General features: G+C 42.4%; 1 protein-coding gene and 1 long non-coding RNA gene across 7 annotated transcripts; both read left to right on the forward strand.

Moving 5' to 3' along the window:
- Positions 1–1,490: 1,490 nt before the first annotated feature.
- On the forward strand, positions 1,491–2,573 carry LOC149165959 (mini zinc finger protein 1-like). The gene has a single exon (XM_089431233.1). The coding sequence runs from the start codon at positions 1,841–1,843 to the stop codon at positions 2,123–2,125; it is 285 nt and encodes a 94-aa protein (XP_089287359.1). The 5' UTR covers positions 1,491–1,840; the 3' UTR covers positions 2,126–2,573.
- A 484-nt stretch (positions 2,574–3,057) lies between these two features.
- LOC149165960 (uncharacterized) lies at positions 3,058–4,651 on the forward strand. 6 transcript variants are annotated; one of them, XR_016260372.1, is made up of 4 exons: positions 3,099–3,756; positions 3,838–3,890; positions 4,009–4,185; positions 4,410–4,651. It is a non-coding gene; the product is annotated as an uncharacterized LOC149165960 (long non-coding RNA). The 6 variants fall into 6 exon arrangements; XR_016260374.1 differs by having other exon boundaries at positions 3,058–3,669; positions 3,812–3,894; positions 4,009–4,651; XR_016260369.1 differs by having other exon boundaries at positions 3,060–3,756; positions 3,838–3,894; positions 4,009–4,651.
- The last annotated feature ends 9,161 nt before the right edge of the window (positions 4,652–13,812 follow it).

The following is a 13,812-nucleotide window of genomic DNA, read 5'->3' on the forward strand; positions in this document are numbered from 1 at the left end:
TTTATGTTCTCGAGTGATTGTTTTATCTATTCATTAACTAATCTTGTTATTTCTCCATTTGTCTCTCTATGAAATTATTCTTTGCTATTGCCATCTAAGTCTTTGAGTATAAATTTGTTGTGTACGATGTATACTCTGAACTAACACACACCCCTAGTTGCTGTAACAAATTCTTTTTTGGAAGGACTTTCACATTCCTAAAAAAATACTAAACAATTTTAAACATTTCACAGATTTTTATTCTCATCGTTTAAAACAGGTTTCATAAACTACTTCCATTATTTATAGACATTATTTACAATCGTCAGCACATTTCTATTTTACAGGACACATAATTTGTTATAAGAAAGAACTATATAAAAATATTTAGCCGTCATTCAGCCATATACACAATTTAATATAATTAAAAGTTTTAGAAGAACGAAGAAAACTTTTGATATTAAAAGGTTTTCCCTGTTGATATCGCACTGCACTCTATGAGTAACTGAAGCACAATCTAACAAAGATGGGTTATCTTTGATTTCCCTATCAGAGTAAGGTTATCATAATTTTCCGCCTTTTTCTACTACTTTATTCCAACTACCAGAAACTACTTCCCTCCCACCCGGACATTTCTTGGTAGTCATTTCGCAAGAAAACAAACCTTGCCAACATTCATTCTGGTTTCACCTACGAGATTCTGGAAGGAATGTTTTCACGAATGCGCAAGCCCACCGCATTAGTCGGACATGGATAGCTAGGTGGGGTTGTTCAGAAACACAACCTCTACACTCATAATTTACGTAAAATGAACGTCTTCCATGTCTGTCAGTCGCCCACCGAACACAAATCCGTTCATTTATCTTTTCTCCTCCGTACATTGCACAGGGTTCCGATAACAAGCAATAACTAGTGACGTAATTCGATATCTGATATCTCCAAAAAAATATTTGGAGCTAGAGCCTTCTATGAGTTGGACCTTATATTCGTTCCTTCCTTGAAAATGTGCACATGACATTGTCCTAGGTGGGGCCAAGTGTTCGTCACTAGTTTTTGTTTGCCTGGTTTGATTAGGTTATTGTGGAGATTAGATTCAAATCAGAATCTTAGTGGGACGTCATCGGGTTCACCTTTGCCGATGTCTTTGGAGTGTAGGTCTTGTGTTGGGATTGTCGATTGCTTTTCTCCCCATTAGGGTTCTACTTTCATAGGTTCGTACCTGCAATTTGATTATCTACTTCGATTCTTCACAATAATATTAGATGTTTTTCTTAATTATCTAATTGGATTCCTCAAAATAGCAAATAGATAGTTTTATACACTAAATTAATACCATATTAATACTAAAGGAATTAAAAAAAGGAGAAAGTGCGTATGTGACCTAATGTTTGTTCAAGTAGATATTGTTATAGAATAAATTAATACCATATTAGTACTAAACCAATTAAAAAAAAGGGGAAAAGTGCGTATGTGACCTAACGTTTCTTCTCGCTTACTACAACAAGTAACTGACTTGGAAGAATAATAATGTTTCCTTGAACCGATCTAGCTTGAATTTCACACAATTAGATATACTGTGGTCAATCACTTTTGTAAGGTTTTAAGCAAAGCATCAAGAAGGATTATGACGAAAAGATCAGCACTTTGTTATCTATAAATTGCTGTTCGTAGGTGCAATTTAACAACGAATGTTTGGGAGTTACAGATTTGGACAGCACTACTTCCAGCTGCTCTCTTTCCTTTCCGCAGACATACACAGTCAATTACCTGGCCGCAGGTAAGTCGAGATTTCTATTTTTACATTTGATATCAGAGACCCGTTGAACCAGATCTGTACAGATCAGCAAAATCTGTAGAAGAAATGGGGCCGTTGGAAAGAGTGCAGCGGATAGTAGAGGGCCCAGCCGCAATTGCTAGAGAAGAAAATAGTGCATCAAGGGAGGGTGTGCGCTACAGAGAGTGCAGAAAGAATCACGCTGCAACCATCGGGGGTTACGTGGTCGATGGTTGCGAAGAATTTATGGCCAGCGGAGATGAAGGAACGGCTGCAGCCATGAAGTGTGCAGCATGCAATTGTCACCGTAGCTTCCACAGGAGGGACGTTGGACACGTGAACCAATGCGAGTCCCATGGCATACGCGGGTGATAATCCGCAATTCCGATCTAGGGCAAGCTGTAACTTGTGTGTTCATTTATATATCTCTGGTATAATATTAATCCAGAGAAAACATAGTTAAGCGTTATTATTTATCTGTCCGATAGAAGATTTTAATTTCTGGTTAACAAAAATAGTTGTCTGGTCAAGACGAACGACTATATGTTTTGTATAGAACTTTCCATCTTAATGGACATAGTATTATAGATTCTCTAAGCACTGCTATGTATATCCATTTGATATGTAACTTACAACTTTCTTCATAGGTAGGGTGATTAATAGAAATATTGTACTTTCATAAACGTTTCTGAGTTAAAGACAACTAGGGTTTACTTGCCGCATCTTCAAATTATGTTTGTAAATGGAATATGTACAGACCTTCATGCGCGAACTAAACATGTGGTCATAAACTACGAAAACATCCCTTTTTCTCCTTGTGCTTATGAGAAAGATAGCAAGTTTATGAAAGGTCGTTTACATAATTTCAGTAACTAATCGGAGCTTCATAAAGGGAATCTGCAAGATCGAATCAAGCATCATTAATCTTCGCCTCCCTGCATAAGCTTCTACAGGTATTTAGCCTTTTGTACGATATAAGGTCAGAAATAATCAAGTCGCAATGATGGGTTAGATTTTATATTTCGGTGAGAACGATCTATATATTGTTCAAAATAATTAAAATAAAATAAATAAATATGCATAAATTAGCAAATGACAGATAACATTATCTTTCAATATGTTCCAAAACTATTTTTTTGTCGGGTTAGATTTAGTTTTTTTAATCTTATGTAAATAAATAGGTTAATGGTCTAAAATTTAGAAAAATTTAGTAGGAGTGAAAGCTATCTTTAAAGACCACCAAAAATGATTTTCCTTAAATAACAGTGATGAGTCAATCAGCCATGACTGTCCATTGCTGGTTTAACTTAAAATTTACCACAGTTTATAAAAGGATACTAAATAACCAAAGTCACTAATAACATAAGTGCGTACGAAATCAATGATCCCTAAGTGGCCATTTAAATCTTCTATAGGGATGGTCAATTTGGTTTAGCAGTAATAGGTGATGTAAACTCAACTCATTGAGTGTGTCACATACCATTGTCAAATACGCCTAAGTACAAATGACATAAGATAAGTTTCTTTTGTATTTTATAGGACATAGTAAAAACAACAGACTTTATATTGATGTGATTTTTAGTCATTACTCTACGGTTGAATGCTATGCATAGATACGTTTGTGTAATAAATTCTTTCTGTACCATAAACAAACTTACAGTCAACTGATCCCTATACATATTCGCATTTAGTCTTTGTGATTTTCATTTAATTCGGAAACTCGGGTTCATAATCTTGCTTCACCAATAGTCTATCTATATGGTTATTGAATGCCCCTAGATATGGTGGGACCAGCGTTCTGGATCTTTCGGGTTGCAGCACAGTTGTTAGCCATGACCTCAGAAAGAGTTCCTCATCCATGACTTTCCAAAAGGTGCACTCAATGGACGGAGCATATGGAAACCCTACTTCCTATGGTACTCATCAACAACTTAGCCTCGACATTTTCCTGTTTCCTGCAAGGATTTTTGGCTCCAGCTTTCAGCTTCATGTTTTTCGTTTAGGTAGGGTTTTCTCTTATTGTCTCTTGCTAGCTTCAATGACTAATTGTCGCAACAGTTCCAATGTTCTGTTCACTCTTGCAGGTTTCTCGGAATCTTTGCTATGCTCACAATCCTGGAACGAGGCGACTAATATCGCAAGTCAATACCCAGTTATTGTGTTATACTTCCTTTCGATACAATGCTTACTCATTTAATTATGCTTACTCATTTAATTAGTTAAACTCTCCTATACTAATTACATTTCTTTCTTAGGTTCTGTTGGAGGGTTTCAACCCTCTTCTATTCTGGATTGACTCGTTGGGGATTGTGTCCCTGCTCTTCCATCTGATATGCTGAGGGTTACAGAGCTACAACCTCATCTATTTGCCGGGTAATGTGTACAGTTCATGCTGTGAATACCTCTTGGGGTTACAAGTTTGACGAGAGGAGGTAATATGGAGTTGGTTCTCAATTCTTAAGTTAAATTGTGTTCTGAACTTTGTAATAATCTTTAAGCTTGATCGCTCTCTATAATCTGGTTTCTGTAATGAATAGAATTTTTAGATTTAGTTAATCACTACAAATGGCAAACTATTATGTCGGCATTTGTGGTTTGGATTTAACCTTTAAGAACAACTCTTCATTAATTTTTGTCTAAATTTATGCTGAGACAGTTGCTATCTGCCACCAAATTTTGTTTCTCTGATTTGTTGGGTGCTACCAGAGGGTCTTCCCGTAGGGGGTTACCCAGAAGTCTATGATTGTGCGGCTATGGTTTCCACGACTCACTGAGGTTTGACCCTCGGGTTCATTAAATCTATTATCGAATTGTATATGTTCATAATTCGTCCTTTAAGCTTCTTTTTACAGTTAATTCCAATTTTTCATTTGAAGATACAACTCTACATTTGTTATAATTCCCTTTTTACAATCTATTATCTGTACCCGAAAATCTCTAGGGTTTATTGGTATATCGATATTTCTGCTTTCTGGTTATCGGTAATTTTGACATCTTGTAATTCTGAATTTGTCTGTTAGCAATAGAAGAGGATATTTGTTACGTGCTATTGGTTATAAAAAATGTTATGAGTATTTTTTTTTTTTGAACAATAAACTAAATCTCTTCTCAGATTCCATCCGTATTTGCTTGTTCTGTTAACAATTTACTGAGTAAGTTATATAAGATATACATCTGTAATGATTTGTTTCCATTGAAGAAAAATGTTAATCTTGCTCTTTTAGTTTCCTTAATATATTCCCCTGTGGGACTAATTCCCGTGTTTGGATTTTTAAGCTGAATTTCCTGCACTTCTATATTTTTTTTAGAAGGATAATAAACCTCTTACTTGAAGAACACATTAAATCTTTCAGCAAGAAAGTAAAGCTTCTAATTATATAGCACAAGTAAATACTTATTTGATTCTTTGCTAAATCCCTATCGACTGCATAGTTCTAGTCTCTAAAGTAGCCTCCCAAGTGCTTCCCAACCATGAGACCGGCTATTCCAGCCTAAGTCTCCCCTCGAGCTACTTGTCACATGTAGGATGTTTTGTTTGAAACTCTCAAACTTCACATGTTGTAGCTATCTGGTCCTAACTAGACTTTGCTTCGTGAAGCTGAAATAACCCATCTGACATATTGTTGGGCATGGAGTGACCCCACAGCATGTTTTTGGGCTCACAGCCCAAGTTTTGGTCAAATGTATTGTAAGACTCCGTGAATTACGGGCGCACAGCGTGAAGTATAGTATAAGTCATAGGGTGGTCTTCCCTAACTATTGTAAAGTAATGTAATGTTATGTGGACCTACCCATGGTCCGTAAACCATGGGATTGTATAAATAGAGCAAGGCACTAAGCTCTAAAGAGAGAGAATTGGAGAGATAGATGAATACGCATGGTTCAAACATTGAGTAAGAGTTTAAGTGTGTTGGGTCATAGTAGTAGGAAGAAGCTCTGCAGCTGAGTGCGTAGAGACCTAGTAGAGTTCGCAACTGAGTGCATGGACCCCTGCAGCTGAGTGCATAGACCGGTGTTAAGTCTCTAATCTTGATCAAAGAATAATAAAGAGAATTTGATTCCAATTTCTGTGTATCTGCCTGCGTATTGCCTTCTTTACATTTATACTATTTTGTTTATCATGTGCACTATTATGATTGTTGGATATGCTACTAATTATCACTAGTCTTATAGAAATAACTTGTGTAATGAGGCAATAATTGATTAAATAGCAAGGAACTTGGGTATAATATGGGTCGCACCCTGAGTAGGGCTGCGCAGAAGAAGCATCATAGGTTGTGAGGGACTAATAGGTGTGTGTAATGACATGTTCATAGGGTCAAACCGCGGACCTCCAGAAGCTCATCAGATATCCCCATGGTGTAGAAACCTGGTTCTAGAACCCTCTGATACTACTTCAGGTGAGACCTCCGTCTGCGCTCCGCAGACTATTGCCGAAAGGGTGAGTAGTACGAGAATTTGCTTAGCTAAATCACCTCTGGACCTGGGTTAGGCCCATACAAGCAAACAAATTGTTCCATTGCCTGTACCGAGATTTGCACAAGGGATGTCTGATGTCGTGCCACTAGAATCCAACAAGGAAAGAAATTGAAGAGTGGTTGGATAAGAAGATTCACGAGTTCGCGGCGCAGGAAATAGAAATCCGTGAGTGACTAAGGGACAGTGGTTGGAGCGGTACTTGTATACAGAAATCCATGAAATTTTCTTTGTATCATTTCCTTCTAAGTTGTATGAGTGGATCGAGAAGCTAGCAGGTAGTCAGGGAAGGTGTAGGCTTGACGAACCAATCGTGTGGACTCCGGAATTAGTGCATAGACTAGAAGCCTTAGGAGATAAGACTGTGCGAGCTACGGACAATTGACTCGACCAAATTATAGGAGGATTTATCATTGAGTTCGCAGTAGACACGATCGTTAGCTACAGTGACACAGGGCGATGTTTCCTCAAGGGACTGCGAGGTAAGTATATCAAATATTTGAACACTTGGATTAAGATGCTATTGTGTGAAAAGCGGGTTATGCGAATAAATTAATGTTTGGGACTACGCGAAGTGGGAAGATCTATAGAAGCGTAAGTAGTGAAGAATTGGAAACGAGTCCCTTAATTTCCCCCTCGCGAGAAAGCGAGGAAAAGCTTGCGAAAGTTTCTCTGAGAAGCGCGGTTAGTCTGATAAGGCAACGAATTCTGCCTTTACCACCTCCACCTACACCGCCACCCATCTCACCCTCCTCACCTACATCTCCACCCACCCCTCCTCCTCCACCACCACAATTCAGCATGGCGAGTGCAATCAAAATACCAGTATTCAGAGGAGTAGGGAATGAAGATCCAGACCAATTCTGGTTTGTGGTAAGAGAAGTATGAAAAGCACAAGGCATCGTGGATGACAATATCAGGAATGCTACACTGGTGAGTGTGTTTCAAAATCGCACATTATCATGGTACATCAAGCATTCCAATGACCATCCAAAAGCAAGAATCGTTGAAATCCAGGACACACTGAATAGGGAATTTAGCAGGCCAAAGTTGGAATCATAATCAGTCATCGGGTTTAAGGAGATCACGATGCTCCTGGGTGAGACCTCATAGGATTTGGACACAAGACTGAAGGGTATGATTCACGAAGCCAACATGACGTTGATAGATGTACATCACTATGCATGGTTTGTAGCATCATTGACACCGCACTTAAGGACGATGCTGTCATAGAAAAAAATCCACCCAGGCCGAAGCTTTAGAAATGGTGATGAGATTGCATGAGACCCCTATACAAGACCCTAGTGTGGGAGTCTAGAAAATCCACACGCAATTGCAAAATTTATGTCTAGAAATGCAAAGTTTGAAACAGGACATGACACCTCGGCAGGAGGCGTGTGAGGAGGTATGGTGCATAAATGCAAAGGTTAGGGGCATGACAAGGACCATTGTCCAGTGTTCCCAAACTACTTGGCAGGAGGATGGCCAATTCCGTTAAGACCCGAGGCACAGGAATGGCTAAGCGTGGTGCTTGCATTATGGTGCGTGATTTGTCGGATATGAGGAAAACACAGTACGGATAATTGTCATCTATTGCAGAAATATACGCAGATGTCCCAACAACTGTTTTACAACTTCTGCAGGTTAGTAGGCCACAATGAGTGCACATGTAGAAGCTACGAACTAATGATGGATCGAACCCTTGCCTATAGGGTGCAGACCGAATCATGAGCCCTTGACCCAAATGCAAGAATGGTGTGCACTGGATTTCAGGGGCTTAGTCGATGTCGAGGTGGAATGGGACCAGGAAGGGGTCGCGGATAGTTAATTTGTTATAATTGCGGAGGGCCAAGGCACTATGCTCGCGATTGTACAAACCCAACGAGGACATCATGTTTGTACTATACTCAGTCTAATCATGAGGGAGAAGATTGCCCTACACTAATAGCGAGACTGTGTGAAAAAGGGGTACTTAAGTCCCCTCTGACTCAGAATTTGTCGATGATGAGGTCTGAGTGGCGCGAAGAAGACTCGAATGTAAACATGTTGCTCAGGAGCGGTATGACCACTGGCGATGATAAAGGTAAGCAGCTAGAGGAAAGTGTGTCGGTTGGCAAGGCTCCTACTAAGGAACCTGAATTTGATTTAGAACGCACGAAGGAGACATTCATGGAAGCTAAGAAGAGCTTCACAGAGGCCTCCAATTTAGGTAATAAGGATCAATTCGAACTAAGAATGGATCCTTCAATTCTCACTACCTTTCTGGAGACATGCATGAAACTGCTACGCGACAGCAAGGCAGTAAAAGGGATACAGAAACTTATCACTAGGTGTGTGGGGTCAGGGGAACCACGTGTGATCCGAAAACTTAGAAAGCATACATTGCACATAGGAAAGGAAATGAGGTTGACTGCACAAATCAGTGAGTATGAAATGGATCAGGTAATCTTGGATCTGCGATAGGATGCGAATGTACTACCAAAGAAAACGTGGGAATGCATGGGTAGAGCCACACTACAGTGATCTACTATTCAGTTATGGATGGCGAACCAACAGAAGATCTTGCCCATGGGAAGATTGCAAGGGGTAATAGTAAATATTTGAACGGAATAGACTGGGCCACCAATTTGAACGGAATTCCTAGGTGTAACAGTAATCCCTATCGTGCGCTACTAGGAATAGACTGGGCCACCGATTTGAATGGAATCATAAATCTTAAAAAGCGCAAAATGATCTTTGAGAAAAAGTCACTACATGTAGTAGTACCTCTAGATCTAGCCGAAGGAGCGCGCTATGCTGAACCGGTGCGCGTCGATGATAGTGATGATGATCTCAATTGTATTTAGAAGATAACTGCACGAGAAGAGGATTGGGTGAATCCCACTACAGATGGAAGGATTTCATTGGAGTGTGAAAACTCCTGAACTTCGGATTCAGACAAAGAAATAGAGCGATGGGAGAATTGGCTCCATGAAGTAACAACACTAAATTGCAAAATCACAGTTAGATCACTATGCTACGTGACAACATAAGCAAGGCACCTACTAAGATATGATGGGTTAACAACGATGGATGAATTCCTGAGAAAATTTGAAAGTGCAGTACCAGAACAGCAGCGGTTCGATGTGCTAAAGTGGCCACTGCACGCAGCAACCGGACGATGGTGGGGTATGCATCCGAAGAAGAGCTAGTCAGCAGGGGCGGAACAACTTGCGTGCCCACCTTTCCCGATGCATACGGACATATGTTGTACAACCCATATAAGCGCACACCGATCCCATAATAAAGAATCGGAACAAACTGCAGTAGCAGGAAAGGCGACACATGTTACCAATTATCCATGACGAAGCATTCGATAGCGTGTGCGAAGTACTGAACAGGGTTCAATAGGCAAGACGAACTGATTGGGACCTATGCGTGCCAGCAGTTCGATGGGCCTATAGGACCAAGTGCAAAACCCTGAGCGTGGAAACGATTCCAAAGGTGTGGAGCAGAGTAGACACTGTAATTTCTGAAGAAAATGCAAACAGGAATCCAAACGTAATAGCTCCCGTAGTTGTGACAGTACGCGAAGACCAGGATGAAGAAATCACACAGCTATGCGAGGTCGAGCACATAAAGATTTAGGAAGCGATTTGGTGAGGGAACCTTAGACTTCGCGAACTCGAAAAAGACTAGGTACGACTAAGGAAAAAAATCATTTTGATGGACGTTGAGATCAAAAGGCTAGAAAGCAGGATCAAGCAAGCATGTCTCGTCAATCAACCGAGGATAACAAGACAAGGTGCGGATGATCATACCACTAGATTAGAAGATTGTCACCGAAAATTTATGACTCTGCTGCCATGGCTATGACCACACCTCACTAAACGCAGTAACCAGGGGAGTGGACTACATACAGTAGAATGCATGATGCCGGTTGTCGCGAAGGAAATTGAGGAGTTTTTGAGGACTATATTGGAAGGCGAGTTGAAGTCTCGCACAGGTGGTGTGACCACCTGACTAGCTGTAGGAAGCACAGTGTCAGCCCTTCAGGCAGTTGAAAGAGAGCACAGGAATATAAAAGAGTCTGTTTGGGAGGTGCGCGATGAGGGAGGTGCGCAATGAGGGAGGTGCACGCAAAATTAACATGTCACAAGCGTTGTGACTGTGCGCAGGGGGCTGCAATACCACGCGGATAGGCTGGGAAGTGACCGTTGGTGGCACTATTCATGATGGGATGTCTGATTTAAGGCAAAAGGGAGCGGGCAGTGGGCATATAAGACATGAATTAAGGGCAAGATTTGGGGCAATTTGCTGCCAAGAAAGCATTGATGGCCCAAAATTGGGGGGAATGTTCGAATTTGAATTCAAAAGGAACTATAAAACTCTAGGGGCTAGCCCCGAGACAACACTTGTTCACTTGAGATTGGAGCATTTGATTAGAGCACAGAGTGTTTAGCACCGAGCGACATTTGAGCCCCGAAGTTTGCAAATGATCACTGACAGTTGAAACAGGATGGCGGCAACCAGGAGAGGTTTGGGCTCTGCAGTAGGAACCACCAATGAGGTTGCACAGAACCCCAAGGTACATGATGTTCCCAGAGATACTCGGGTAGCGTCGGAATTCCCGAAATCACCTCGGACGTTGAGGCCCAAGAAAGATAAGTAGGCAGTGGGACGAGTTAGCATGTCCCAGAGGAATCTGCGGTTCAGTAAACTCTCAATGGAAGAAAAGGGCAAGGCTATCACCATTGAGACAGATGACAAGGAGGACCTACAGGCTCTCATCGATGAGATAGAGGAAGCAGAGGACATGGAGGAAGACATCCAACCGGTGTGCTCTGCAGCAAAATTGCCCGAGTACGTCCCTCTGTGGAAAGGGAAAACTAAGATACCGAAGGATTTGGATGCCACCAAGAGTGCACTCTAGATCCCTCTCCTCACTGTTGGAATTGTGCTTGAGGGCTCGCACCTAGACCGCGTGCCCACAATGAATTTTGAGGATTGGGACCTTGTGGACAGTGGGAAGTTCCCACACTTAGAGATGCAGAGCCTCATGAAGCAAAGCATGGAGGGGCCAATCACAACATTAGAACCGTGAAAATGGCTGCACGGTGTGGAGAAGGCCAGATTGCTTCATCTGTTATGGATTCCATACTTTCACCGCGTGCTTATCACTATTTTCGTCATCAGGCAGCTGCTTTTCCTGGCACACGATGGGTGCTTATGGCTGGAGGAGCCTATTCCATCATGGCAAATCTCATCCATAAAATTTCCTTGCTCCCTTGTAAGGGAAAGGACCCCATGACGATAGCAGGAAAAAGTGGAGATTTGGCACTCGCGGAGGCCATGAAGAAAAAATAGAAGCTTGAGAAGAAAAAGAGGGGTTACGCAATCAGAAACATTAAAGATAAAGGGGTGAGTGTAGCCACCCAACTCCTAGCCAGGAAGGTAATGAGAAGATGTTGCGGTGATAAAGTACCAGCGCCGGTAGTTATGTTGGATGAACAATGCACAGAGGGGTTCCAATTCAATTAGGCGGAGTTCCTCTGCGAGGAATTCTTGACCAACTGCAAGGAAGCCCAGGAATAGGGCAAGACCTTCCACTACATGTGGTTGATCTTCTCCATTTTTCTGGTAATAGGAGAACTTCCAAAGGACAGTCAGTTTCCTAGCATTGAAGAAGACTTACTAGAGGCCGCAAAGTATGCGTCGCTGTCTGGGCTACCAAGGACATGAAGCAGGTTCATGAGACAAAGATCTTCTGGGTGCTCATGGAGGTAAGAATCTAGATGTGGATCAATAGACAGCCGTGCCTATCCCCCATAGTGCACAACAGTCTGCGGAGCTTTGCAGACTTCAAGGAAGACATGCACAATATTTACATCAAGGCACGTAAGGATCCGACAAACAATGGACAAAGCTCCCCTTCATCACCGTTGATGGTGCAATATTTTCAGTGTTAGAATCATGGCCTACTGAGTGGCAAGACCTGGATTTGGTGGAGTTGGATAGGACAACAACACAGAAATCAAAGGATGAATCCATGTTGCACGTCACGAAGTTGGCTGAGAAGAGGCGCAATGAAAAAGCAGCCATGGAGGTAAGGGCTGTATGTGAGGTAGTAAAGGCAGCTGCGTAGCAGGCACAGGCTGTCGAAGTAGCAGCAGTAGCGCAGACAACAGGGACCACCACAACGCAAGATGAGGACGACCAAGACTTGTCTACAGGATAGGAAGTAGAGGACACAAACCTCATAGAAGAAGGCGCAGACTCAGGCACAACTTCCACCCAAATGAAAAGGCCACACATCAAAGAGAGATCTTGTCCACGGAAAAAGGTCAAGGCCTCCAAATTGACCATCGACCCAATCATGTTAGTAGAAGGCGACCTCTATGACATTGGCGACATGGTTCACGAGGTCACCAAGGAAGTGCTTGAGGAAGCCATGTCAGAGTAGCAGGTTGTGTTGGGGGCCCTAAGGGTGCAGTTGCAAGAACTATAGGTGCGGCTCCCATAGGAAGGAATCATAGCCACCTATGGCGCAACATGCACATCAGTAATAGAGTCGTTGCTACACGCAAACATGGAAAACACCATATTGCTACTGGAACGAGCACTAATAGCAAAGAATGAGGACGACAGAGCTGCGGTGGGTAGGATCAAGGGACTTGGCCTTAATTTGGCTACCCTTCTGCAAGACACACTGTACCAACTGCAGGATGGCATAGCAGCAGAGCTCCATGCTAAGGAGGGCCGCATAATTGAGGTGATGAGTGAGCAAAAGATCAAGATCGAGCAACTCAACCTGTAGCGTGACAAACTGGTGTCGCAGAACCCGCAGATCGTGCAGACAGTTGATGAAGCGTGTCGGTGAGTCCTAGAGTTATCCATTACCACAGATCTACCAACAAAGATGTGGATGCACTGTCTAGCAAGTGGAGTCTGAAACGCACGCGAGGAAACAACACGTGTGCATCTGGAGCTGAATCTCGGGATTGTCGTGCTGCAGGTGAAGGCACAACCTTCCACTCCTACAAAAGTCAGAGAGTAGCGCGTTAGCGCTATTCAAAAAGGATTGGAAGAAATTGGATGGGTAGTGCGGGACTGTACAGGTATGTTGGACCAAGCCTTTGGCGTCCTCACGTCCTTGTAGGAGGACCCCAACGTACAATGCCTAGAAACAGAGGCGTGCGAGCTTCAGGAGAAGTACGATAATGTAAGGGAATGGCATAGACAGTTGTCCTCACTCAACATCTCGCAAAGATGTAGCAAGCAAGGTCATGAAAAGAACAGGTTGATGCCGCAAGATAGAAAGAGGCACTTCTCAAAGCACACGTCTAGCCACGAATTGATGAGGCCTTCACCATTACGGTAGATATCGAGGGAAAGCTCACACAGATGCAGGGACTCTACATGCTAAGGTAGGTAGTTGATTCTCACAAAGAAGCATCGGAAGAGTGCATGTAGCATGTCCAGCAAACCACAGAACAATGCGTCGCGGACCTCCGAGCAATACTGGACCAGGTGGAGGGGCTTCGCACCAAGATCGCCACACCAACAGAGTGACTCGGGATGAGTCATGATGATTGTGTTGGGCA

This window comes from Pinus tabuliformis, chromosome 5_1, assembly GCF_031772625.1.
Source record: "Pinus tabuliformis cultivar Carrire ecotype Pingquan chromosome 5_1, CPIR1, whole genome shotgun sequence".
NCBI classification, from domain to species: Eukaryota; Viridiplantae; Streptophyta; class Pinopsida; order Pinales; family Pinaceae; genus Pinus; species Pinus tabuliformis.